Raw genomic sequence first — 25,107 nt, 5'->3', positions numbered from 1 at the left:
ATGGGTCTGGTGTGTGCGCGCGCAGTTTTTATTGATGAGTCGGAGTGGCAAGTGCTGCGCATAGTTGCAGTGGAATGTGGCTGTTCTCGCTCTTAGGTCTACCAGAGGGTCTACTCATACACGGCGCTGAAATGGCGTATTTAGCTGTCTAAATTCGAATCATATCATGCTAGAGGAGAAATTGTCGGACATCCATTATTTTGTTATTCAGCACCCCTGGTCAAAAATATGTTCCCGCGCGCCTGCTTTTTTCTGCATGGGAACTGCAGATAATTCCTCCAAAACTGCAGTTACTCATGATACTCAGAAAAGTTTTGACACTTGAAGTAGTGCAGTAATTTTTTGTAAGGGCTGGGCTAACTTTTACTGTTTATGTGGCCTACAGCATTTCTGTAAATTAAAAGTCCATGCAGATAGTGCTTTTATTGTGAATATTTTCCGGAAAGGACGGAAACAAACCTGCGCGCGCGCAGTCGCACATCAATCGTCGCAAACATTCGACAAGCTAATATGGCTGCGGCAGTTGAGAGTGTCGTGAAAGTGTGAGTTTTTTTCGTTTATTAATACTGCAATTGTTTGCATACAATATTTACATTGTACTGGAAAGTATTGATGTAGTTAGTCGTGGTTATAAAATACCGTAAATGTGGTTGGCTTGTCGAAGAAAGCCCCACGAGTAGGTGGCTACCAAGGCTGCTAACTGCGCCCGAGCCCATTGTTGTCTTTGAACACAACGAATTTACAATTGCATTTGTTGAAGCAGAATGTGAAGCTAAGCTGCAAATATGTTTCTATGTCATGAGTTCACTGCAGATCACGGAAACCAGGTTACCGTCGTCGTCTCGTATTATGGCCCTCTTGCTTGCGAACGACAATGTTTTTGTTAGTCCTTTTGCCTCTTGTGGTCATGCATAACAGAGAGAGTTGTCCGCAGAGATGCTGGAGCACATCAGATGATGTTGTGGACTTTTTGTGTTATGAACGTATGTGTCTGCTCGCTTTATCGTGGACTTTAGGCTCGGTGAGCAGTACTACAAAGATGCCATGGAGCAGTGCCACAACTATAACGCCCGCCTGTGCGCGGAGAGGAGCATCCTCATGCCCTTCCTCGACTCCCAGACGGGGGTGGCTCAGAGCAACTGCTACATTTGGATGGAAAAAAGACACAGGAGTCCAGGTCTCTTTCTCTCTCTCTCTCTTCATGAGTGTTATATGTGATTTGCATTACAAAGCTGAAGGCCTATGGGATGAGCGGTTGTGAATTATTGTATGATCACGTGAGACAATTCAATGGCCCGCCTGGGGATTTGAATTAGTTCAAGGAAAATGTGGTTGACGTTTTGATTATTGTAAAACAACACAATGTGTTTTTTTTATTATTTTTTTAAGAAAGGTGCATAGCCAATAGATGTTAATGACTTGTAGACACTTGCTTTGCACAGTAAATATGTCTACATAATCTCAAAAAAGTAGCTTCTAGTTTTACTCTTCTGTCATAAAACGTTGCTTCTAAATGTCCCACTCCTTTCAGGCACAGCCCCAGGACAGCTGTATACGTATCCAGCCCGTCGCTGGAGGAAAAAGCGAAGGGCCCATCCTCCTGAGGACCCTGCTCTGGTGTTCCCGCCTCTGAAAGCAGGTAGGTCAGCCCTGTCCACCTCCAACGCAGCTCCCCGTCCACTCCAAATATAGCTGCGGTAGTTAATGGCCTCAGCCTGTTGTGTATCCTTGTGTCCTTGCTACCTTACAATCCTCAGGTACACACTCCCTGTGCTGTCATAGAAGTGTGTACATTTACACAGCCATTTTCCACAGTGGTTTGAAAGCACACAGCTAAAGATCCACTCCAGGAGTCAGGATTTTATGTTCTGCATTAAGTAGTGGGGCAGTAACTATGTGTGTGCCTTAGGCAAATATTACAATTTCTTATAAAGTTGAGGTCAACATTAAACAGTGTAAGTTTTACAGAAGTGTTTAAAATACCGAAATGCAATCCAATGCCCAGTGTCCCATTGTTATGTTAGCCAAATATGAATTCAAATTAATATACAGCCCCAACCATGCATCTAGAAATGCTCTTGCAACTCTTTGGACAAAGCCTCTGTGTGTTCCTCTTGAGCACCCTCAGCATCTATATATTGCCTTACATTTATTCTCTCAGCAGACACTTTTTGTCCAAAGAGACATGCCGTACAGTATAGATATATTTTTTTATAAGTAGGTGTGCTCCCAGGGTATTGGTTAAACCAGCTAAGCCAGAGAAACGGTGTGTGAACCTTGAGCGTCCTCGTCTGTGTGTGTGTGTCTCCCTCCCATAACAGCTGACCTGGAGCTGGGTCTGAAGAAGGACGTGCTGCCTCCGCTGGACGGCAGTAGCCTGGAGGCCCTGCTGAAGGGGGAGCCCCTGGACAAGAGAGGGCCGCCAGAGCTCCGTGGGCCTGAGGAGGACTCCAGCGTGGCCGAGATCACAGCCACCCCCAGCCACACCGGCTCCACCCGCATACGGAAGGTACGCAGATGCACAGAGGTGTGTGTTACGTGTGCCGCTTATGTACTCTATGTCTGTGTGTGTTTATGTGTATGACGTTGTTGTGTTATGTTGGTTTGTCTGTATGTTGTATGTACTTGTATGTGCATGTGTGTTTGTGTTTGTGTGTGTGTGTGTGTTTGTCCTGTTATGTGTAATGTTTGTGCATTTGTGCTCTTGTGTGTATTTCTTTACATGCCAAGGATTGTATAACTGCCAGGCTTTTACCAAGATTTCTTCCCAGTGATTCCTTTTATGACTGATTGAGAAGGTCACCTGGTCTTCAACCATCTCCACTACTTTCACCACAGAGGATCCTGGATCCTGACGACTATCTGGATGATCTGGATGACGAGGACTTTGAAGATGAGACCCCCAAGAGAAGGGGCAAAGGGAAGTCTAAGGTAAGTGAAATACGGGGGATCTCCCAAAACTGCCATGGTGCATCCGCCATAAGAGAATGGGCGCTGTCAAAATGCTAGCCTACGTGAAATATACTTATGAATGAAAGAGCATCACTATAAGGATGTAAGGATATTGTAATTGTCTGATTATTGATAATTGACTATTGAAAAGTGTGCAGCACTTTTAGAATGTGAACATGCGTAACTAGAAGTGTGCAGCACTTTTAGAATGTGAACATGCGTAACTTGAAGTGTGCAGCACTTTTAGAATGTGAACATGCGTAACTAGAAGTGTGCAGCACTTTTAGAATGTGAACATGCGTAACTAGAAGTGTGCAGCACTTTTAGAATGTGAACATGCGTGACTAGAAGTGTGCAGCACTTTTAGAATGTGAACATGCGTAACTAGAAGTGTGCAGCACTTTTAGAATGTGAACATGCGTGACTAGAAGTGTGCAGGACTTTTAGAATGTGAACATGCGTAACTAGAAGTGTGCAGGACTTTTAGAATGTGAACATGCGCCGTGCTGATGTACGACGTGGCTTCTCTCCATTGGTGGCTCAGGGCCGTGGTGTTGGAAATGGAAAGAAGAAGCAGGATTCGTCGTCCGCAGCTGCACAGGAGGATCGAGACAAGCCCTACGCCTGTGACAGTGAGTCCCCCCCTGCTTGCTCCCATGGCCCTCCCTTCTGTGCTGAATGCATTAAGTTTAATAGGATTATTTAACATTGGTACTCATTGACTTTGGAAGCATTTATTGAAAACACTTTTTAATAGTGGATTTCCAAATTGAAAATACATGATTTTGTTATCATTAGACCTTAACTGCAATAAAAATGTAATGAATTGCACAGCTCTAGCTGTAATGCAGTTTGTAGTGCAGTAGTAAAAGAACTTTAATATCTTTTATTTGCCTCACGTGAAAAGGTTTCTGTTGCGTTTTAGCATCTGGTAGTGCTGTGTATGTCTCTTTTTTGCTTAATGTGGCGTTTCCTTTCTAGTCTGTGGCAAGCGGTACAAGAACCGTCCGGGCCTGAGCTACCACTACACCCACTCTCACCTGGCGGACGAGGAGGGAGAGGACAAAGAGGAGGCCGAGATCCACACCCCAGTCCCACGCGAGGAGACCAAGAGTAAAGACTCCATTATTCTCAATGTGAAAAAATGGATACTGATACAGATACAGATGTAGCCTCCGCCAGTTCTCTGTGCTTGTTTGGTCCGTTTTTTGGTGTGTTCCCTTCAAAGTGTGCAAATACAGATGAAACGGATCAACGTGTGAAGCGAACGTGTCCATTTATGAAAAGGGAGCATAAACTGGGCTAAACAAAAGTGCTCATGTCTAGGCCTTTGCTTACAGCACGGGGGAAAAAAAAAAACTTTTCTCCACATGCAGTAACATGCTACCTTGTGTGGATTTAGTAATGTGCCTCACAAAATGATAATTGCCTACTTTGAAGATCTTCACAATATCAAGTGTTTGCTATAAGGCCAGCAAATTCTGCACAAACTTGAGTGCTTACTTTTGGAGGGGAAGTTTCATTAGAAGTGTTTGGCATGTATGTGAAAGGTGAAGAGGAAATGATCTTTTGCTGACATATAACTTTCCTCTCTGTTCGGTCTCTAGCTCCTAAGAAAGGACCCAATGGATTGGCCATGCCCAATGATTACTGTGATTTCTGCCTGGGGGATTCCAACATGAACCAGAAGACGGGGCAGTCTGAGGAACTGGTGTCCTGCTCAGACTGCGGACGCTCCGGTATGGTTGGCCTCGACGGCTTTCTCTCTCTGGAACTCTCTATTCTTCCTTCCCATTCTCTCTTTCTCTAATTCTTTCTACTTTCCTCTTCCTCTCTCTCTCTCTCTCTCTCTCTCTCTCTCTCTCTCTCTCTCTCTCTCTCTCTCTCTCTCTCTCTCTCTCTCTTTTTCACACACACACTCTCCACATCCATTATACACCATCTGTCAATCATCTCTGTTATTTTCACTCACTCTCCTCCGCCAGCTTTCTCTCTGCATGTCATTCTTTGTATCAGTTGATCTCTACCCCCACCTCCACCACCCCTCTTTTGTTGTGTCTCTGTCGGTGCAGTTCACAGAGGCTGCGGCTGTGTCAAGGTCAGGCCGTGAGTCCTGCCAGATGGTGTAATTCCAGTCCTCTGTTCTCCTAATTAGCATTCATTCATCTTTCTCTTTTTCTAAGCTCTCTCTTTTATTTTCCTCTAATGAGAAAGACAGTGATGGAGTTAGCCAGAAAATATGGGCTTGATGGAGAAAGCACTCCCTCTGCAGCATCATTCTAGAACATTTAGATGTAGGACCCTTATGCAGTGATCATGTGCCTGGCATATAATGTAGGACCCTTATGCAGTGATCATGTGCCTGGCATATAATGTAGGACCCTTATGCAGTGTTTGGTCCCACGAAGCTGCCCTCGCCCCAGCTCTGCTTGTATGCTGTTTTATATACGGCGCTGCTCATATGCTGTTTTATATACGGCGCTGCTCATATGCTGTTTTATATACAAAGCTGCTCATATGCTATTTTATATACAAAGCTGCTCTCGCCCCTGCTCTGCTCGTATGCTATTTTATGTGACATGACGCCCATTCACCTTTATTGTCATTGCATAAGTAAAAAACCAGTACAATGAAATGCAGTTTTACATTGGTGCTAATAGTAGATAAAGCTCATGCTTGTCTGTGTGTGTGTGTCTGTGTGTGTGTGTGTCTGGGGGTGTGTGTGTCTGGGGGTGTGTGTGTCTGGGTGTGTGTGTGTGTGTGTGTGTGTGTGTGTGTGTGTGTGTGTGTCCGCCCGCCCCTGCAGGTCACCCGTCCTGTCTGCAGTTCACCCCGGTGATGATGGCCGCAGTGAAGACCTACCGCTGGCAGTGCATCGAGTGCAAGTGCTGTAACGTCTGCGGAACGTCTGAGAATGATGTGAGTGCACCGCCACCTCTTCCAGTGTTTAGTTTGGCTGTTGATTCGTTGGATTAATGGTAGCATCAAGACGCTTGGCGTATCAAGGGACATGGCACGTCAAGATACATATTTTAGGTCTTAATGTCTCTGTTGAAATATAATCAAGTGTTAAAGGACAACTCCAGTGTAAGAACAATTTAGGTTCTATTTTTGGATGATGACGTGTGTAAAGCTGCCACCAAAGGCTATGTAATATGCTATTTGGCTGTAAATACATAATCCATGTTTCTATGTCTATATGTTCCATGTTTCATAATCTATGTTTCTGATTCCTTCCATGTGATTTCAGGACCAGCTCCTGTTCTGTGATGACTGTGACAGAGGATACCACATGTACTGCCTCACACCTCCTATGTCCGACCCTCCTGAAGGTACCACCAAACTCAACCCAACATCAACTATGCCTAACCCAACATCAGTGACCCCTAACCCTAATCCAACATCAGCGACCCCTGACCATACCTACTACTTAGACTCTGAACTTAAACTTCAGATACACAAATTACCTCTTTAGGATCAGCGACCCCGAATCCTACCTACCCCTAACCCTAATCCAACATCAGTGACCCCTAACCCAAGATCAGCGACCCCGAATCCTACCTACCCCTAACCCTAATCCAACATCAGCGACCCCGACCCCAAGATCAGCAACCCCGAACCCAAGATCAGCGACCCTGAACCCTAATCCAATATCACCGCTGACCATAACTACAACTTAGACTTAGACTCTGAACTTCAAATTAGCACATTCAGCTGCACAAATTACCCCTATAGGAGTGTCCCGTTAGCTGCTGTAATTACACTTGAGCTTCTGTACACCATGTAGTTGCCAGGGAACAGGCATGAGTGAATTATCAGTCAGTGTAAACACAGAATGTATTTTTTGTGCGAGAGAGTGAAGGACGTTATTGCAGATGCTCAGATGTATGTAGTAAATCGGTAAATTTAGCTCATCTGGTCGAGCAAGACACTGGCAACACCAGCGTCTTGATCTCTATACCCATAGCCATTAGTGAAATTATGTGAGCAAAATATGGAGTTTCTTCACCTGCCTGTCTGTACGTTTCAATGTCTTCTGATGGGAATGATTAAAGCAGGTTAATGATTGTGTGTGTGTGTGTGTGTGTTCTACAGGGAGCTGGAGCTGTCACCTGTGTCTGGCCCTGCTCAAGGACAAGGCCTCCATCTACCAGCAGCCTCCGGTCGCGCAGATGGAGTAACCATCTCATCTCCTTTCATTTCATCCCACGCCTGCAGCAGCACCCAAGAGAGCACACCGCTTCCACAGCACACCCCCTCTTCCTGCTTTTACAAACACTCTCACTCTCTCTCTCTCTCTCTCTCTCTCTCTTTCCCTCTCCCTCTCTCACACACACACACTTCTTATACACATGTGGACAGACACTGAGAGACTCACAGACAAACACGCAAATGCAAATACACATACACTGTCACACATTTGTACAAATAAACGCGCGCGTACACACTCTCACCTGTGTGCACAAACTCTTTCTCACAGCACAGGACTGGCTCCTGCCATGTCCACAGAGAGACCCACCACAGCACCTTTACTTTGCCTATGATCTCCATTCCAGCATGCAAACTTCCACATTCCACTCTATAGATGGTCCATCTTCTTGCATGCTTGGTATCACTGAGACACTAACCAGCGATGAACTTTTTTTTTTTTTTTTTACCTGCTTTCCTTCCTTTGTTTTTTCTCCAGCGTCTATGTTATGGCTGAGGTGGTAGCGTGAATTGGAGACGGATGTTGTTTTTATGTATTGCCAAATTTCTGTGTCTTATGCAGGTCAAACAAAAAAGAAAGGAAAAAATTGTAAAGGCCAAAATGATTTGGATAGCTTGTGGTGGTCCTATGTAGTGCTGTGTGTCAGATATATACATCTGTTGTAATGGTAAATTTGATGTAAAATGTTTTTTATTATTAATAATAATTGGAGTAGTACTTCCTGCGTCTGCAGGATATTCTGGTGCCAAGGTCCTGATGATCACAAAAAGAGTCACACAGTCCTAACTATGTTGGGAACTTACTGTCATAGTTTTTAAAAACTCACTGAAACTACTAAATATAGTTCTAGGTTTGGGGTCCATCTCAAAAGCATGTCTCATGTGTTGATACACTCGCACAATCCTCTTCACTACAAATGTCTGTGGAGGGGGGCGGGGTCTCTTATAGTGGAATTTTGTATATGAAAGATGACGTCTATAGCCAACTGCTTATGCCTAAATATAGCAAGCACCGTATCACATTTTGTATTTGTCTGTTTTATTTTTAGTTTTTTTCAGTGGTGGTTTTTCATATTTTTGTCTTTGTTCATTAAAGTAAATTAATGTTTTTTTTTTCACTTTCTTATTACTTTTTCCTCCTATTAAAGTATTCATGTAACTGAGAAATATGCCTCATCTTTTTATAACATTTTGCAAAATGACATGTTCACAAAAGAATTGCATGAAATAAAGTTTTCAAACCTCTTGGATTACAGTTATTTAAAAAAAAAAAAACTGTTGTAAAATCTGTGTTATTGTATACAGTTGCCTTATATGTAAAATAAACATCTGTGCATATACATTCAGTACGTTCTGTGAAAGTGAATCATTTTATATAGAAATACAACTGCCTTTCTACTTCAAGAGACATTCAATTTGTCACAGTCGGTGGATCAGCTTCACACAGTACAGGACAAATGCTTAGGTTCAGCTTCTGTTAACAGCAGCCTACACCTGGCACCTAACTGAAGCGCTCCGTTTACAGAGCGTATGCCACAACAATTAGCTTCCACTATAATCAATGGAACTGGCTACAGCAGACGTGAAAGTTGTGCGTACATTCGAAAAAAAAGTAGACCAGTTTGTAAAATTATTTTCATGCTCTGCTAACAGAATGTCTCAGTTGAGCACCTGGTGTAGCCGGCCTGTAAGCCTCTACAATTAAGTAGTGATGGGCAAATGAAGCTTTGGTGAACCACTAAACCACAGCAGTGTGAAGCTAGCAACACTAATGAAAAAATCCAATATGGCTGCCACATGTAGATTTTTCAACATAAAAGTCCTTACCCAAACCAGTATATGTAACCAAAAATATTGGTTTGCTAAGGACTTTTATGTTGAAAAATGTATGTGTGGCGGCCATCTTTTTGCTTTTCAGCTAGTGTCGCTAGGTTCACACTGCTGTGGTTCAGTGGTTCACCAAAGGTTTATTTGCCCATCACTACAATTAAGTGCTCAAAAACACCCCTCTGAGTCATGTGCCCTGAGACTCCAAACCAAGTCATGAATTGGCAAGACATTTGTTAGGTTTTCATAAACCAGACCATGACAGAAATACTAACTAGTGCTACATTAACCTCTGACAGAAAAACCTCCACGTGTCTGTTACAAGCTCGTGCCACCGGTGCTGTACTGCTACAAAGACACCCTATTAGGACAGTAATACATACTAGTAGGCCTCTTGCCTTGTGTTATGCATTGCAGGCTCTTCAAATGGTCATGTCCATCTGCATCCACAAACAAATGGAGTTAGAAGGAAGGAGTGTGTGTGTGCAGTCGATGGCCAGCGTCTGCGACGTTCACCTCATCACCCCACCCCGGGTCTTACCCACCTCTTCCTCCTCCTCCGGTCCCCGTTCCACCTGCACAGCAGCAACTCCTTGAAGGTGACGCGGAAGTGCTGGTTGCAGAGGGCGTAGCAGACGGGGTTGACGGTGCTGTTGACGTAGCACAACCAGTAGCCCAGCTGCCAGAGCTGCTCGGGGATGCAGCTGCCCCCGCAGAAGGTGGACACCAGCACCATGATGTTGTACGGCGTCCACGTGACGATGAACGCCAGCAGGATGGCGCTGAGCGTCCGCGCTGCCTTGCGCTCACGGATCAGCGAGGAAGGGCCGCCGCGGAGCCTGCGGAGGGTCCGTGACGCGCCGCACGTTGTCGCCGCCGCCAGGAGGGCGATGGAGTGCGGGCGGGCGGGCGAGAGGGTGCCACCCCTGCGGGCGACAGGAGGCCGTTCGGCGACTGAGTGATCCTCGGTCTCTGCGGCATCGCGGTCACCATCGCCCAAGGGAACCAACGGCATCTGCACACTCCTGTTGAAGTCCTCGCTGTTGCCATGGCCGCCCATGCTGTCCAGGCTGCTGCTGCTGGCGTGGGTGTAGCTGCTGCTCTGGCTCTGGCCCTTGAGACAGTGCAGGACTGTGAGCCAGCAGCCGGCCACGTCGTTTCCCTGGCTCGGCCCGTCCGGCTCTGCCTTGGTAGGGCTCGGGGACTGGGGCTCTCCAGAGATGCTGGCATTGCTACTGCTAGACTGGGAGAACTGCTGCCCTGAGGCCTACAATGGGGGACGCACACAGAGGACACAAGGGTATCACTACTCCCACTGACAGACGGAAAGGGGTCGCGGAGACTTTTGTGGTAAGTGTCAAAGGCCAAACATTTCACTAAAAGAGGCTTTGTTGTATTTGTCATTTGTGTTATGTTATAAGTGTGTATAGTCTTGCAAATGATCTTTCTGATATGGCCATATTTATCTATTTATCTTGCAAGAGATGCATATGGTAAAAAATACAGTATAAAACCCTTTATATAATGACTATATTCCTTATGATTTATATGCTGGTTACCTGTGATGTGATAGCCAGGGCGGTGGTCACTGCGCCAGTCAGTCCAGCTAGCTGCTGTGAGCGGCGTTCCGTCTCTCGGTAGACCCTCCAGTACAGCACCGCCATGATGGTGACCGGCAGGTAGAACGCCGCGATGGCCGTGACAAAGGTAATCACCGGGACGTAGAAGAACTGAACTGAGCAGTCACCTTCTGGAACCTTCCTCTCCCCTACGATGTCCTCCCAGAATAAGATAGGGGGCGCCCAGATCATCAGGGACACTCCCCAGGCCAAGGCAATCATAATGGCTGCCCTCTTTGGGGTTCTCTTGGCTCTGTAGGTCAGAGGTCGGGTGACAGACAGGTACCGATCGCAGCAGATGGCCAGCAGATTCATCACCGAGGCATTGCTGGCCACGTAGTCGACGGCTAACCAGACATCACAAGCGAGGTTGCCCAGTGACCATCGCCCAAGAATTATGTAGGTCGTGTAGAGGTTCATGGACACCGTGCCCAGAATAAGGTCGGCCACCGCTAAGCTCAACAGGAAGTAGTTGCTGACCGTCCGCAGGTGAGAGTTGATCCGGAAGGAGATTATGACCAGAAGGTTTCCGATGATGGTGACAGCAGACAAGGGTCCCGTTATGAGGACGATCAGAACCGTCTCCCAGGTGAAGGCGTGTGGCACTGACACACCTGTGGCGTTGGAGTGGTTGTAGAGACCCTGCATGGGAAGAGTCGCTACGTCCATGGGGAAGGACACAGAGGAGAGCGGTGACCCTGATGGACGAGGCTGGGTGGACAAACTCATCTTGCCAGTGGAGGTGGGTTTCCATCACTGCATGGTGTCAAGTGTGGGTTCATCGTCTCTCCTCGTAGGTTGTGGGTTTATCGCCTCTCCTCATAGTGGATGAAGACTGTCAGGAGAAATTGAGGGAGAATAAACTTTCACTTCCTCTGAACTTGAAAACTCTAAGGGTACGTTTGTAAATTCAATCTGACACACTCTGGACGCTCCGAAAGTGTGAAGCTCTGATTAAATACACAATAATTCTGAATTTATGAATGGTTAAGTGTGCTCAGAGCGCTCGGAGTGGCAATTTACGAACGTACCCTATATAAGAATGCTATAGAAGGCTATAAGAATGACATAACCATGTCATAATCGCGTCATTACAAGATAGTATTCATGGAAAATTATCATGACTGCACTTTGGTTGGTGTTATAACATTACATATATTACTTAATTATAACATATATCACTTTATTATATGATGTCATAGCAAAAGCCGCTGAATATATGGAATCTGGCGTAACAAGTTTATTAATTATTTGTTATATACCCGACTGTTCAACTGTTTCATTTTGCTAACAATATTGAGAAGAGTGGGTTGCATCATTTCTACAGCTGCAGCACTGATTGGAAACGTGCTTTATACAGATGATTAATTAGGTGCCTAAGGGAACTGAGCTATTTAGGCAAATGAAGTGAAAGAAATAAAGGTTCTGCATTACAACACTCCCTGTTAAGGTCTCCAATTAGAGGAAAGTTGAAACTGGAGATACAAAACATTATTTGTGTCATATGGCATGATATCATATTCCAGTTACAGTGATACGTTTTCAGTGCTAATGTTTCTTCATCTAATGTGAAAATGGGGAAATTGCATCAGTACCATCCAAATGTGGGAAACTCTGGCCCTCCTAAAACATTCACTGTTCTTCATCTTAAACTAGAACTAGAACCACTCTGCTTCATAGGACATTGCGGAATTAATCATGTAATGCTGATGTCATTCAGTCACATAAATACAGGATCTAAATCTAGTAAATCTCTCAGGATGACATAATGGATTGATTTTGTTTGTTCAATATTACTGTTATGAGCATATGACAGGTGACATGCAGTGCAAATTGACTGTAAAACCAAAGTCAATATCCTGATGTTCATATCATCCCAGTACAGTATGTAGCTCTGTTTGCCTCTGCTGTAGCAACGGCAAGCAGAAGGGAGTCACTGTGTGTCGTCCTAGCGCATTGTGTTCTTTTACATAACCTTGGATGCTCGCTGTACGTTTTTAGAACAAGAACATACTGCAACACAAAGTTGAGGAAGTCCCTGGAAGCAAAATAAACATTTTACTGTTTCACAAGCTGTGCTGATATTTGAAATGCCAGGGACATCAGGCGATCAGTGTCAATGCTTCATAACTGAGTGGTGCAGAGGGCTGCTAGTATAGTATAGTATAGTAGTAATACTTTTTTGATCCCGTGAGGGAAATTTGGTCTCTGCATTTAACCCAATCGGTGAATTAGTGAAACACAAACAGCACACAGTGAAGTGAAGCACACACTAATCCCGGCGCAGTGAGCTGCCTGCTTCAACGGCAGCGCTCGGGGAGCAGTGAGGGGTTAGGTGCCTTGCTCAAGGGCACTTCAACCACGGCCCACTGGTCGGGGCTCGAACCGGCAACCCTCCGGTTACAAGTCCAGAGTGCTAACCAGTGGGCCACAGCTGCTAGAGATTCAACCGTGAAAAACCACTGCACTGTTAAGGACTTAGAACAAGGAACTAATCTAGTCATCTTGTTGCTTTGATACAGTTAACTTATTTCAACTGTATATTGTCACATGTATGTTTACATTAACTCCACACAAGGCATTGGCATAACTTAACCTCAGTGAAAGCAACAAGATGGCTTACCATGGATAAGTCAAGTGAGCAATTGAGCAAATTTTACAGTGTATATAACTATCTACCAGTCTAACTGTCTACTGTCTGTCTATCTAATTGGCTGGCAGTGTTTTTAAAGTGAAGTTAGGACAAACTGTATATAAACAGTCTCAAGGATGGAGGGAAGGGAGGTTTAGTGGCAGCCCAGCATAAAAAAAAAGTGCACAGCAGATCCCAGCGCACAAAGACATTTAAGCCTCCTCAAACAGACATGGCCAAGAGGTCCACGGATGTAGATCCTCGTCTCAACCCCAGTGATTAAGCCCTGTAAACGTCCATGCCGTCACCAAGTCAGATGGACCAGCGAAGGAAAGTAGAGCGACACTTGAGAGCTCCACCTTCCTTGGCAAACTGGGAGAAGAATAAATATGGAGGTCAACTTCAAAGAAGGAGAGGGAAAAAGGAGTAGCGTACAGTGCATAAGAGACGTTTTCATAAGAGTGGATTAACCCATATATGTCTGCTTTCTCCCATGATCTGTCCGTCAATATGACAAAGACTGTTTCTGTTTGTTTATCATAAATGTGGATAATCTGTTTAAAGTATTCTGTTTCTTCATGTGAGCTCAACCATGCTGGTTGTGAACTGGCATATGAGAAAGTTGTATTACAATCCCATTCAGAACTATGGTGCATAGCAACACACACTAAGACAGACCCCATGGAGTTGGAGACACCCCCCGCCCCCCATGCCATTATAAATTTACAGCCAAAGTAACATTTGGGAGACGTTTTCAAGTTGTAACCTTGACTGTGCTGAAATAATCACTTGTAATCAGAAAAACATTCCCAAATATGGTTAAGGTATCCCTTGAGCTGTCACGGGAGTTGTGAGTTGAGATAGAGTATGTCTGAAATAATTGTCTGGGTATCTTGGAGACGCCAATTTTTTTTCCCCTTCTCATCAGTAAACAGGCTACATAAAATGAGACCGGTCATACGACGGAAATATCTCAATAAGTTCTGAAGAATTTAAGGAAAAGGTTTGCAGAACCTCAGCAGATCTGGACCATGTTTATTTCACTGACTCTAATTACATAATAAATCTTATTAAACCCATAGACTATATGGGGGAAAGGCAGTATATGAGAAAGAGGAATTTAAAACCTATATGTCTTACATATTAAATACATGGTAGACAGAGGAATGTTGATAATGTTGGTCCTGTTGAGGCAACATAACTTGGCAAAGAGATAATATTGGTCTTGTTCAAACATCATAATAGTTTTGTAGAGGTCAAGAGCATTACAGATCAGAAGTGAAAGGTCATTTTTGTTTGTTTCTTTCAAAATATTGTCCCGACTTCAAACCAACTTTTTAGCTGAACCCCTCTCATATACCACTTTTCAAATATAGCATAACGCATTAAATAAAAATGATATAGGCCTATCAGAACGCCTAGAGCTTGCATGCATCCAGTAGGTTATAACCTATGTTCAGTGCTACACTCTCAGCAGCATCCCATACATACATTTTTTATTTCTATGAATGTTAAGTTAAATATCTACTGACCTGATATGAAGACTCTGTGTGACATGCTTCCCGTGATCCACTCTGATGATAATCAACTGAAGCTTCTACAAACGTTAGTCCATAAAGGAAACAAATTTGGTGCTCGCCGGTGGAGCCACCGAGGAAGTACACCGCACCCTTTCACCCCCTCGAGTGTCTTTCTCCCAGCGTGTGTTGTGATTTTTTTTTCTCCGGTGACCGAGGTGCGGCTTGTTTTTTGGCCTACGTGAGTTTACAGGTGTGTCAGACGTCGTGTGGGCTCGCGCTCGCGTGCCTATGCTTATCAGAAGAAAAACCTCCATGGAGACACAAACTCTGACACCAGCAAAAAAAATCACCGATAGGTTGCAACAATTTAAAGCGTAGCGTAGGCTACCTCTACATAGCCTATTAATTTTATTAGGCTACTCAACTATTTCATTCTGCTATCTAACTAACTCAGTGGTTTCACACATTCTGTCAGTCAGTCGTGTATTTCATAATTTATCACAGGCTGGACTCGGAACAGTCTATTTCAAATTCAAGTTTTATAACCCTGTGTAGGCTATTGCTTTATTGTCTGTCCGAGGGCACCACTGCTTGTAGTAGGCTATGGTTTTATATCAGTTAGCCTAATAGCTGGTTTGATGTGCATTGAGATACCAATCCAGGGTAGGAATTTCACGGCGGTCGTGGCCCCTTGCGTTGGCCGTGACGCCCCTTTGAAAATCAGAGGTTTACAGGCCACGGTGGCCTTGGTGGCCCCTTCTTTCAATATTCTGCTTTGCGTCCTACTAATAGCGATATATATTTAGCCTATGGCCTGTCAAAACAATCTTAGCATTAACATCGCAAATTACGCAGTGGAGAAAGTGCGTCCAAATTCACCCATTCTTCTCAGTTGAACTACTCACGAAGTAGCCTACTCATCACACAGACATCACAAGTATCACATGAAAGAACTTTTTCTCAGCTTTTAAACGATGTTAGCCGCTAATTTCTGTGGTGAAAGGTTCGCGAGAAAAGTAAATAATATCATTCAATTTAATCATAAATTCTACTGAAGGTTTTGCGTCCATCTCCCTACCCATTCATCTCGGTGGAATACTTCACGAACCCCTCGTTTAACACATAACAAACCATATATCAAAATAAACAGCAGACGTTACCGACCACAAAGGTGTAAAGCAGTCCCCTGTACAGTTAGCCGTTCCAGAGTAATCCCGTTTTGAATTTGCAGTAAATTTCAACATACATGGATGTCTCCACAGTTTTACACTGTGTTTAAATTGTTCCACATTATTTCATAACGGGCCAAATACAAAATAAATATTACAAATGTCGCCTAGATATCGGTAAATCAGAGGACAGCTGACTAAGAGCTTGTGAAAGTAGCCTTAATGATCACAAAATGCTAAGCATGCATCTAGGCTATTTGAGTTGCTTAAAGCTGAGCTGTGCTTAAATTGTTCAATACATGATTTCATAACAGGCCAAATATAAAATAAATGTTAAATATAGCCTAGATATCTGTAAATATTAGATGATCAGATGATTTACAGTTATATGTAATATGTCATGTTTCATGTTTTTGTAATGTTTCATACAGTGATGCAGGTCTACTGCAGTGAATAGGCTAAATACAACTTTGATCACTTTTATAGCCTACTACTGTACAGTTAACTTTGGCCTTGGTGCCCTGACATGTGGCCTTTGTGCCCCCCACCAAATATGCCCAACTTAAGGCCAAGTGGCCTTGCCCCCAGAATGGTGAAATTCCAAGCCTGTACCAATCTCTAGGTATGGTGAAGGGTATGTAATGATGTGGGGCTATTTTAGTTTCAAAGGCCAAGGGAACTTTTTCAGGATGCATAGGCCTATACTGGATTCATAACTGGCCTTTAAAAATTAAAATCTGCCTGCCGCTATGGGAATTTAACATAGGGGTGAATTGATTTATGCCCCCTGTATTTTAAGGAAGAACATTTATTTATTTACGATACATTATTCATTCACAAAGAAAGTTGGTGTCCTTAAAGGTTGGATTTTTCCTTATGTTTTTAGGCATTAAGATCAATTTCCAAAAGATGATTTTTTATTCCTCTTTGTATTCAACTTTTCATGTGCTCATGTGAAACTAGGTGCTCACGTGCACATGAATGTTTTGCATGCACACATGAAAGTTTTGTGTGAGCACATGAAACCAAACTACTAAACTATTTTTTTTTCTGCTCATGCCCTTAGGGACTCATCTACAGTACATAATGTCATTTAAATATTCAGAGAATCCAGAGAAATCTTTGCAAAGAAGGGACAGAGCTAAAAAAAAACAAAAAACAATGTTGGGTGGCTTTTGGACCTACAGAACCAGACCTGTTTCTGTAAAGAAAGTCATTGGGTTCAGGAAAACTTCCGATAATCATAGTCTATGAGCACAGTTTGATAGTCAATTCACAAATGTTAGTGTAGTTAGACCAACCAACATTTGTAATTATTTTTGGATGTGGACTCCTCTGGGATAAAGAGGAGAGGGACTATCCAACTTATCCAACTTGTTATTGTTCAAACAGTTCAAAACCTATGACGGTGTGGAGGTCCATTAGTGCAACATGGGCATCTTGCACATCTGGCAAGGCACAATCAATTCTAAATGATTCTAAAAAGTTTTGATGTACTGCCATCCAGACAATATCTAAAATTTCAGGAAAACAATGACAAAGTAAATTCTGCACATATTTAAATATATATATGTCATGTATAATAATAATAATAATAATAATAATATCATATACAGTGTATAATATGGCAGAAGAAGAGTCCAGGTGCTAAAGGTGCAGTCCAGACCTGTCAAGTTGGGTGCACCATGGAATGAAAAACATGATTAAGAAGACCTCAGACTGTTGAGCATCTGAAATCCTATATCAGGCAAGAATAGCGCAACATTTAATTCTCAAAACTCTAGCAACTGGTCTTCTCAGTTCCTTAACATTTAGCCTAGAATGTTGTTAAATGAAGAGGTGAAGCAGCACAACATGCCCCTGCCCCAACTTTGCTTGTTGCTGGCATCTAGGGATGTAACGATTACCGGTATAATAAACCGCGATAAAAATGTTGACGATAACAATTACCGTTTTCATTTCAAATAACATAATTATTGCAGTTGATTACCACGGTGTGGAAACCGTGTGTTTAATCCTTCCCAGCTTCATCCGAGCCTGCTTTTGACATACAGTAGGCCTGGTACAATAAAAAAAAAACTGGTACCCTACTGATTCTATTGTCTAATTGATGGATTTAACTGTGATTCGGATTAGGCTACACCTGATTTTAAAAGGCGGAACATTTTCACCGCAAAACGTGTAGGCCTACTGTATCATGTTCTTCGCGTCTTTTTATACTGCGATAATACCGAAAACCGTGATAATTTTGATCACTATAAGCGTGAGGTTCAATTTTCATATCGTTACATCCCTACTGGCATCAAATTCAAAATGAACATATATTTTACATGAAATAGTCACATGTGTCATTTTCATTTGATATGTTGTCTATGTCTTTTTTGCAGATAAATATGGGTTTACGAGATTAGTAGATTATCACATTCTGTTTTTATTTGCATTTTTCACAAAGTCCTATCTTTTTCTGATTTGGGGTAGTTGAACCATTTCTCATAGTGGCATTATGTGGCCATATGGCCTATGCTTTCGATGATGATCGACATTTTAGATGATGAAGACCAGGAAGAGGCCAAGCATTTGGCTACACCAATTCTGCTGAGGAAAAGGAAGTTCTTCGTCACCATTTGTCTGCAGTCCCATTTGCCAGAGATACAGGCTCATGCAGCAAAGAGCCATAACTAATAAATGACTTGTCACCGAGTAACATGCAGTTCGCCTGTACTCTTATTGGGACTGGTGGGAAAACGCATAGGCTACTGTATAGGTCTGACCTTGATGTGGGACACAAACCAGACATTTTCCAACTTTGAGAACAATGACATTTATCAACATAGGTACCTCTAAACCCTTCTGGAGGCTCTCTCTATGTCTTTTTTTTTGTCTCTCTCTCTCTCTCTCTCTCTCTGTGCGCGTGCTTGTGTGAGTGCAGGGTATGTATGTATATGTGTGTGTGTGTGTGTGTCTGCAATAGCCAGTGTGTGTGTGTGTGTGTGCGCGCACATTGGTGGTTATGGAATATTTGCAATGTCAATTTAATAACATCTATTTGTTTCATTACTAACCAAGGGAAACAAAAACCAAACATGAAATAGGTCATCTGCGCCATCTGCGCTATATTGCCAGCAGAGAGCGCTTTAGAGTCGTGTAGTAGCATAATAGCCCTGTCTGGCTTTGATTTAGGCGATGTCTTGAAATTTGCAATGTAATACAACTCACAAACATTCACACACGTTGATTTTGACAGATTTTTAAAATATATTTAAAAAATAGTGGTTGTTCAAATAGCCTATTTACATATTTTGCTTGTAGGATACAGTCAGACACGTTTTGCGTATTGTTGTCGCTAGACTCTCCTCTCGACTTGCCGTAGTTAGTTGGCAACAATGGCGGCCGCCACAGATGTCCACGTAAGAGTATGTGAGCAAGAAATAATCAAATATGATTTGGAAATTAAAGCGCTTATTCAGGTAAGATATCATGAACGGTTAATATACGCAGCGTTTCTTACAAGATCCATTGGCGCATGAATTGGAGGTGAAAAAAGGGGGTTTCATTTTAAAGTTTTGTTCAGGATAAGGCTTGGCAACTAGATGCATTACAATTTGTCTAGCCTAATTTAAAGGATGATATACAGTGAAACCTCGCAATAAGAGGATCTGATAGTCTTCTCAATGAAATTAAGGTTAGAAACAGGGGGCGTTTGAATTTCTCGTTACTTCCCAAATAGCACTGTGACGTTAAGCTGTTAAACGGCATCAAACCAGCTGATGGGAGACTGGAGTGAGCGTGAATGTGACGTGACGTAGCCTACCCTAAACTGCATGTCAGTCAGACCTACAACAGGATGATCTTCAATTTGTTAAATTGGCAGTTGGCTACTTTTTAAATGGCCATTTTATTTTACGTTTTTCCCCCAGTGGTTTGTAGTTTGTGACAGGCCGTTCCATAGCCCGTCCGTTTGAGGAAATAAAGTGGCAGTTATGCCTACGCTTTAATATTTCACTGTAGGCTATGAAGTGCTGCATTTGAACTTGCCCCGCCCAATAGGCCTGCAGCATAGCCCTACCACAGTATTAAGACACTTTTTCGTGCCTCTTACACTGCCAGCAGTCGGATAGCCGAGCTCTATTCCTCCTGCTCATTGTCTTATCGCTTTGCGCATGTGTTATTGTGTTAAAAGCTACAATGTTTCTTTGTGTTAGGATGTTGCATTGTGCAGTGGACCGCAGAGTACTCTAACCGAGCTTAACTACAAAGTGAAGGAAAAATTCGGCCAACTCCGCCAGAGGATACAGGTCAGATGGAGCTTACTCTGGAATTATAACAGGCCTGTATGCTACCCCAGTATTTGGAGATTGACTGCATGGTCATATCCATTGAAGGCGTCCACTCTGATTCTGTTGTTTTTCTCTAAAGGATCTGGAACAAATGGGTAAAGAACAAGACAGAGATTCAGACAAGCAGTCCATGCTGAAACAAGTTGAAGGCCATCGCAGGCAGATGTTAAGGTTCGTTTTTTTTTTTTGATATACCTCTGTTCATAGATACATGCCTCTCGTATGCCATTTACTCAGGGTTATTGTACTCATTACACAGTGCCTTTGTTTTCAATGTGCCTCTTTCACAACTCATTAAAAGCAACATGTTCACTCAGCTCCGCTAGCTTGATGTGCTTTAATGAATTTAAATAAAGTAGAGCTGCCTTGTATAACCTCAGCACAGAATTCTGAGATCTGACAGAGTATTACAAAGTAACAGTCTGTTGCATTGATGCATATTTTCTAAATAGTGAAAAATGTATTATGTCCTGTATTTACCAAAGTTGTCTGTTACTTGTTTTAGCTTTAGTTTAGAAATTATTTTACAGAAATGTTCATTGACTGACTTGTAGCCTGTTGACAAATTTGCCACATTCGCAGTCTCAGCAGTTTTGCGCATCTAATAAACTAGCCTTTCTGGTTTGATGGGAGGCTTGTTTCCTGAAAAACAGGTCATATAGCAAAGAGTGTTAGCCATGGAATGTCAGAGTTAGTTTTTAATGATTGTTATTATTTTATTTTTTTAAGTAACCAGACCGCATGGAGAAAGGCTAACCTGAACTGCAAGATGTCGATTGACAGTCTGGAGAAAGAGGAGCTTCTTCATGGTGGAGATTCGTCACTGAGACAGAGGTGATCTCCGGCTGGAATGGGACTGCAATCAGAAATTACTGTCAAAACCCATATTTCCACAGAAAAGCATATTATTATTGGATCACAGGCAGCATTAAATATCACTGGCCTTATGAATCTCCAGTCTGAATGCGCATCTTGATATTTTTTCTAATTGCTTGTAAAATTACCATTGATTTTTTTTTTTTTTTTTTAAATCTGTCTATAAATTATCTCGTCAGTGTACATAATGGATACACGTACATGTGAACAGTTTTACATATTCTACACCAATTTACTTGCACATGTCTTTGAATCACAGGGTCTCTCACATTTGAAAAACATAATACTATTTCCTTATCTCCTCTAATAACTGTGAAAAATCAATTGTGTCTGTACTAATGGCCTCATGTCTGGAATTAATGCACACATGTTCCTTGAGTACAAGTTTTGAATGCAACATTTTGTTTATTTGCACACATTTACTGTATGGAAAGTTTGACCAGCGTTTTGTCCTTTGCATCAGGAAAATGACCAAAGAGAGTTTGGCCCAGACGTCCAGTGACATCACTGAGAGCCTGATGAGCATCAGCCGCATGATGGCCCAACAGGTGACGCAAAGTGAGGACACCATCACAACGCTGGGTAAGTCCTGCTGCCATTACCACACACACATACACCACTCACAAAAAGTCAGGGATATTCGGCTTTCGGGTGAAATTTTAGGATGAACCTAAAATCCACTATAACCTTTACACGTGAACTTAATGTGACCTCTAAACTTGCATGTATATTGTCAGTATTGTCCAACAGTTCAATATTTCAGTACTTTATGTACTGAAACATTTAAAATTTCACCCGAAAGCCAGATATCCCTAACTTTTTGTGAGTAGTGCATGTACGCTGCCTGAATCTCTCTCTCTCTCTCTCTCTCTCTCTCTCTCTCTCTCTCTCTCTCTCACACACACACATACGCACATTACATATAAAAAACAGTATGTAAGATGTAACATAATGTATGATTTGCTCAAAGCGTACATGCTCAAAGTATGTGCAGCAAGTCGGCAGAGTTATTTTAGTTTTACAGTTCTGTGTTTGCCTGAACAACGTGTTTACATTGTGTGTGACTAAACAAGATCTGTGTTGTTTACAAAGCATGTCAACAGACTGTGTTGCATGCCAATGACAATGGGCACTGAAAAGGGCCTTACTCTCATAAAAACCTGCTGCAAAGGTTTTTATAGTCTAAGTTGTGATGTGTGTTTTTGTTTTGTTTAAACTTTCAGGTCTGTAGAAATGTATTTGTGGGGCATTTGGGATGTGAAATTTTGTGAGAAAAATATACTTTTAAACAGTCATTTTTAAACTATCAATGTACAAAGCATACACCTGAAGAATCCCCATGAAAATTGTGTGTGGGTTATTTTAGCGATTTGGTGTTTATTGAATAAGGTTAACATTTAAACACAACCACTTCACAGCAAAAAAACAAAACAAACAGCAGATATGTGGATAGGGGGAAAAACAACATTTTCATTCTCAAGGCATATGCACTCTGGATTTCTAGAAGTTGTGTGACCAAACATTTAAAATTACATCAGTCGCTCACTCAAAATGTTCTAGCCTATAGCCATCTTGGTGGGCGTGAACCAGAGATTTGGTGACTTCCCTTACATGTATGGACAGCAAATGGCATCAACCTCTGATGCTGGTTTTGTTGAAGCATGAATCATCCCCACTGTCAAGGCACTGCCCCTGAGATCTTTATTCATAGATCTCATGGCACATGATGGGCTCAGGTAGGGAAAATTCAACTGCATTATTCACCCACCTGGCGGTCTGGGGGTCTAGCGAGTGAGAGCATACCAGGCGGTCGAGAGAAAAGCTCCTGTCGGGATGGTTGTCTGTTTCTATCTTGACTGTGCATGGTCAAATAGTCAGAGCATTTGGAATTCATGCCAGTGATAACGATGTTGCTTGCCTTCATGTTGTGCTGTTGTGCCAAAAGCATTTAGACAAAACACTTTTATGTGCACAAACACAGGTGTACACATATTTACACACACACACACACACACGTGTGTTTTGGGCAGTGTGGCGATTGACTGCTCTCCCCCTCCTCCAGCCATGTCATCCAGGACGGTGCAGGAGACCAACGAGGAGTTCAAAGCCATGACCGGGACCATTCAGCTGGGCCGCAAGCTCATCACCAAGTACAACCGGCGCGAGCTCACTGACAAGCTGCTCATCTTCCTGGCGATCGCCCTATTTCTGGCTACGGTCCTCTACATCCTCAAGAAAAGACTCTTCCCTTTCCTGTGAGCAGTGGGCCTTTCCAAAAGACACTAAACACACGCACACACACAAAACAAAACAAAAAATTACTCTACTCTAACTGAAGTCTAATCTGACTGCTTCCTAAACTGCGATCATGCGGACGCATCGTGGAGGAAAATGACAACTGTACTTTACCACTTTGCGCCTCCCTCTCTCTCTCTCTCTCTCTCTCTCTCCCTCCACGGCGAGGATGGGAGGGAGATATTTCAGTGACTGTGATGCATGAACTGACCTCATGTAACTCTGAATTTCCTCCTCCAGCACATTACTGGATGGTCTTATCTGTCGATTAAGTAGATAATTATACACCAGTAACGTTTACTTTTTGCTCTCGCTTCAACAGGTTTCTTTCACATGTCAACATCTTATACATTTAAACAATTAGTTATCCTTATCCTAACAAATCATTGTAAATGTTGAATAACACAGAAGGCAGCCAGATTGATTTACAACATACGGTTTGCTGGTACTGTCTTGTCCTTCAGAGTAGTAACACCATATGGTGTTGTAAATTCAGTCTTGTCTGTGCTTAAATGTGGTTGGGACTACACAAAAAACAACTGAAGATACAACTTAGATTTTGTTTTGTGTCTTGTATATGTCTAATTATTTAGCTAGCATAAATTATTATGTTTGTCACTCTGCTGGTTGTCAGTGTGGTACATCAATTGTTTGTGCTCCACATACAAACCGTATACGGCCATATAGTTTTGGGATAATATCTGGTCATCTCTTTTTTTCCATTTAGTGCATAGATGGATCTCAGGCATGATGATTGTATTATGTGGTAAACTGTACACACACCCATGGCATTACAGTCCAGAGCAGGGCAGGGCCAGCGCTAGGGCTGTTTCCATTGACCGGTCCTGTCGACCCGTGCTCTCAACTGGACTTGGCACAGCTGTGGGCTCCTGGAGTCATTTAAAAGGAAAGATGGAGTTGAACTCAAGCTCATGATGGCAACAGACAGTTATGCTGGACTCTTGCCTTGACTTGGCAGAACGAGATGGTGTCTGTCCTAATGTCTGTCTAATCGTAAGTAAAAAAAGAAATAAAAGAAAGATAAAGAAATCTCTGAATGTGACTTTTAATTAATGAATTCCTGTAGACCAAATAATAACCCCATCCAATGCCTGCCATTATTTGTCTGTGTGCTTTAAAGGTTGGTTGTATTTTTTTTATACATAATTATTTCAGAGCCATTCTGACCTAGTATGGTGTCTTAGTTATTTGACGCGGTCAGAATTGCGGGCAGCTTTGCTAGCCTTCCCTGGTGTGCATTGCTCATTCTGTCTGCTGTCACAATAACACCTACTGTCTGTCAGGCGCGTTTGTTGAGTTAAACTCCCTGCACTGCCAGTGATTCTGCGTGGCATTAACTTGGCAGAGACCTGCGCCCGGACAGCCCCCGCTCCAGCAGAGCCGCCTGTGCCCATGAGCGGGGAGAAACCCTGTATCAGGAGGTGGACGGAGGTGGACGGAGGTGGGGGTTGGGTAGGGGGGAGAAAAGCTCCGAAAAGCCAGAGGGCCTATCGCACAGCTTGGGTGATAGAGCGCCATGCGTCCCTGTCTTTCCTCTGATAAGACCCGGAAAAGCAGATTATTGCACCCCTGCACCCCCCGAACTCATTCCCTCCAGCCCTCCCTCTTTCTCCACCCCCCCCCCCCCCCCCCCCCCCCCCCCCCCACCTC

The 25,107-nt window shown here is 43.0% G+C and overlaps 2 protein-coding genes and 1 long non-coding RNA gene across 4 annotated transcripts; 2 read left to right on the top strand and 1 right to left on the bottom strand.

The window, feature by feature from the left end:
- The first annotated feature begins 440 nt into the window (after positions 1-440).
- Positions 441-8,406, top strand: dpf2l (D4, zinc and double PHD fingers family 2, like). Of its 2 annotated transcripts, none has more exons than XM_042074152.1 (11): positions 441-542; positions 1,017-1,177; positions 1,532-1,639; positions 2,322-2,509; positions 2,839-2,931; positions 3,497-3,584; positions 3,934-4,065; positions 4,560-4,691; positions 5,759-5,871; positions 6,203-6,284; positions 7,048-8,406. In XM_042074152.1, exons 1-11 carry the CDS (start codon positions 511-513, stop codon positions 7,131-7,133), a joined length of 1,215 nt encoding a protein of 404 aa, XP_041930086.1. In that variant the 5' UTR covers positions 441-510; the 3' UTR covers positions 7,134-8,406. The 2 variants fall into 2 exon arrangements, with proteins under 2 accessions (XP_041930086.1, XP_041930084.1); XM_042074150.1 differs by having other exon boundaries at positions 2,322-2,527.
- Positions 6,406-21,598, bottom strand: LOC121694155. The gene is made up of 3 exons (XR_006025682.1): positions 21,343-21,598; positions 11,472-11,476; positions 6,406-6,419 (listed from the first exon to the last, which is right to left on the bottom strand). It is a non-coding gene; the product is annotated as an uncharacterized LOC121694155 (long non-coding RNA).
- Positions 19,285-24,486, top strand: bnip1a (BCL2 interacting protein 1a). Its single transcript, XM_042074153.1, has 6 exons — positions 19,285-19,395; positions 20,131-20,223; positions 20,345-20,436; positions 20,995-21,099; positions 21,605-21,723; positions 23,204-24,486. The coding sequence occupies exons 1-6, from the start codon at positions 19,312-19,314 to the stop codon at positions 23,398-23,400; spliced, it is 690 nt and encodes a 229-aa protein (XP_041930087.1). The 5' UTR covers positions 19,285-19,311; the 3' UTR covers positions 23,401-24,486.
- The last annotated feature ends 621 nt before the right edge of the window (positions 24,487-25,107 follow it).

Source organism: Alosa sapidissima, chromosome 20 (genome assembly GCF_018492685.1).
Source record: "Alosa sapidissima isolate fAloSap1 chromosome 20, fAloSap1.pri, whole genome shotgun sequence".
In the NCBI taxonomy this organism is placed as follows: Eukaryota; Metazoa; Chordata; class Actinopteri; order Clupeiformes; family Clupeidae; genus Alosa; species Alosa sapidissima.
The sequence above is the reverse complement of the archived record's forward strand: the minus strand, read 5'-3'. Positions and strand labels throughout refer to the sequence as shown.

Excerpts from the sequence above, each read along its gene's own strand:
- dpf2l (XM_042074150.1), top strand. The coding sequence starts at position 511 with ATGGCTGCGGCAGTTGAGAGTGTCGTGAAAGT. Across the intron at positions 4,066-4,559 it reads CCCACGCGAGGAGACCAAGA|CTCCTAAGAAAGGACCCAAT; the intron begins GTAAAGACTCCA and ends TTCGGTCTCTAG. Across the intron at positions 4,692-5,758 it reads CTCAGACTGCGGACGCTCCG|GTCACCCGTCCTGTCTGCAG; the intron begins GTATGGTTGGCC and ends CCGCCCCTGCAG.
- bnip1a (XM_042074153.1), top strand. The coding sequence starts at position 19,312 with ATGGCGGCCGCCACAGATGTCCACGTAAGAGTATGTGAGCAAGAAATA. Across the intron at positions 19,396-20,130 it reads AAATTAAAGCGCTTATTCAG|GATGTTGCATTGTGCAGTGG; the intron begins GTAAGATATCAT and ends TCTTTGTGTTAG. Across the intron at positions 20,224-20,344 it reads AACTCCGCCAGAGGATACAG|GATCTGGAACAAATGGGTAA; the intron begins GTCAGATGGAGC and ends TTTTCTCTAAAG.